This window comes from Gadus macrocephalus, chromosome 19 (assembly GCF_031168955.1).
Source record: "Gadus macrocephalus chromosome 19, ASM3116895v1".
Classification (NCBI taxonomy): Eukaryota; Metazoa; Chordata; class Actinopteri; order Gadiformes; family Gadidae; genus Gadus; species Gadus macrocephalus.
This window is the reverse complement of record NC_082400.1, coordinates 4,200,837-4,203,438: the sequence shown is the minus strand read 5'-3', so window position 1 is coordinate 4,203,438 and position 2,602 is coordinate 4,200,837. Positions and strand designations below refer to the sequence as shown.

At 42.9% G+C, this 2,602-nt stretch overlaps 1 protein-coding gene across 1 annotated transcript; it reads left to right on the top strand.

Moving 5' to 3' along the window:
• Window positions 1-452: 452 nt before the first annotated feature.
• Window positions 453-2,166, top strand: LOC132448007 (uncharacterized). Its single transcript, XM_060039067.1, has 4 exons — window positions 453-1,034; window positions 1,435-1,579; window positions 1,696-1,805; window positions 1,903-2,166. Exons 1-4 carry the CDS (start codon window positions 795-797, stop codon window positions 2,164-2,166), a joined length of 759 nt encoding a protein of 252 aa, XP_059895050.1. The 5' UTR covers window positions 453-794.
• The last annotated feature ends 436 nt before the right edge of the window (window positions 2,167-2,602 follow it).

Below are 2,602 nucleotides of genomic sequence, written 5' to 3'. Positions count from 1 at the left end.
TGGGATATTCACCGTCTCCCCTAGAGGTAAATAAGTGGGCAAACGTATTTGTCTCAGTGCATGCAATGTCATAGTCTGGCAGCGCACCTGCTAGGTTAGCTTAGCTTAGCATAGTGAATGGAATCCTTTGTAGCCAGATAGTATGTCATGAGTAAAAGTGAGCCTCTGTCTTCACAACCAGTACAAATGGCAATGTAGATTAAGACGAGGGGATCTCCTAGGCACGTATTGACTTCGCCTCGTCTAAATTAGCATAAGCTAACCTAGCGGGGGCGCTGCCCGCACTACAACAATGCATGCACGGAGACAAAAATGTTTTTGTTCACTTATCTAACTCTAGGGGAGATGGCGAATAATCCAATTTTATAAAATGGTGACGTGTGTATTTGCGTGTTAATGGCCCAGTTAACCTGTAATGTCTGAAATGGAAATTATGGTCTTAACAATCTTAACATGCTGCCATCGGCAGCATGTTTTGAGTCATATTAGCTTGAACTGTCATGGGATTCTGGAAGTAGAATATTAAATAGGCTGTTTAGAAAAAATCCCGAATGCTCTAGCTCCCTCTAAAGCCTGTAATCAGCCTGTAATCGTGCTTGCAAAAATCGAGAGCTCCTGGTTTTGTTTAACCAACCAGGGGGGAGGAATTGCTACCTGTCAATCACAGCTTGTGCACACGCTGCTATCGAGCCCGCCCCCCATTCATGCGCACGAAAGTTCTCCGTGTGTGAAATTTTGAAGGCCTGCCGACGGCAGCTTTAATGTTTGTTATGGCTATGTTTAAATGTTAATTGATGAAGTTTGTTTTTCTAGCATCAGACACTTCGGACAGCCTGCAGTATCAGGCAAGACATTATAAAACTCTGCAGGACATGTATAAAACCAAGGCCAGGCCAAACAAGAAGGATGTTGCCCAGCTCCTAGACCTTGAATTCCAGTCAAGACGCGCCTTCATTGACTCCGATGTGACTAAGGAGCAGGACAGGCCTGTCAAGATCCTTGAGGCGTATCCCTGCTTTGGAGAATTGGACCATGTAAGCATATGTATTCATTTTATGCAGCCCTCTGCTTCCTAAGCCTAGGAATTACAACACTCGCTAACCACCACCAATGTGTAGCACCCACCTGGGTGATGCGGCAACCATTATGTTCCAAAACACTCACCACACACCAGCTTGAGGTGGAGAGTGAGGATCTGAATGAGTCAATTAGAGTGAGGGGATGATTAGGGGGCCAGGTTGGGAATTTAGCCAGGACACTGGGGAACCCCCTACTCTTTGCAATAAGTGCCATGGGATCTTTAATGACCACAGTGAGTCGTGACCTCGGTTTAATGTCTCATCCGAAGGTTAAAGTTTAACTGTTAGATTTGAATTGTAATGTACATTTTAATTTTTACATCTCTTCTCTATCTTTTGTCTCCCTGTGTGTTAGCTAATGGATGAACTCCTGCGGATCCTCGATCAAGGGAACCCCCACTTCCTACCTGAACTAAATACCCGGCGGGCGACCTTTTTTGAGAGGGCACAGTTTTATGGCGTTTTCAAGAAGGTCATGAGGCCTCCACTGTTGGACAAAGGTTATTACAGAACATAACAATTGAGAATCCCACAGAAGTATTAATGTTTGTTTAATAACTGGCTGCAGAAAAACTACTTTTTTAAAAATTACTTTTTTGTCTTGTTTTTTTAACAGCACAACAGTCAATCGCCCTGATGAAGGCATTGCCAGACTTATTTCCATCACCTGTGGCTCCACCCAAGAAGTTGGGACATGCAAGTGAGGCTTTGCTTCACATCCTTAAGGTAAGAAAATGTATATGCATAAGAATTTTCACATTTACTTGACCATACAATACAAAAAGTGCATTGTGGTATTTATTTTTCTTTTTGTGTTTGTCAGCCTACAGAAGACCCCAACACCTTTCTACGAGCAAGACCACTCTCCAGCCCGGTCGTTGTTGTCAGTGAAACTAACTGCATACTATCTATTGGAACCACGCCTGTGTTGACTTTCCCAAAAGAGGATATCGATGCTAGCGTAATGTATCTCATGGCATGCTATTACATCTTTCACCTTACATATCCCAAGTGCGTTGCCACACTCATGTCTGTGCTGCAGACCGAGGTTCTCCTGGATGCCATCCACGACCAGGACTTCATATAGGAAGGCTATAGGCGAGTGGAAGAAATTCTTAGCTTAAAGTGGAAATGAGAGTGGATTTTTTTTTGCCTTACGTGTTTTTTACTTTTTAGTTTGCTGTTAAGTTCAGCTGCATGACCTTCCCAAAAGAGGATATTGATGTTCGCACAATGTAAAATGGCATGCATTATCTTTCACCTTAGATATCCTAAGTGTGCACACTTCTGTCTGCGCAAGTTCTCTTGGATACTATCCACAGCCAGGACATGACTTCCTCATGTAGATAGATGCATGTTTTTCACTTTTTAGTTTGCTCTTTAAAAAAATCTTCATTGAAGATCATGCGCCGAGCTGGAGTGTTTATTTGGAAAAATCCGATGAGTTTTTACATATCTCCATTTCAAGTCAAAGAGTACTGTCAGTACGGAAAAAAACTTTGGTTTTACCTAGCTCAGCCAGC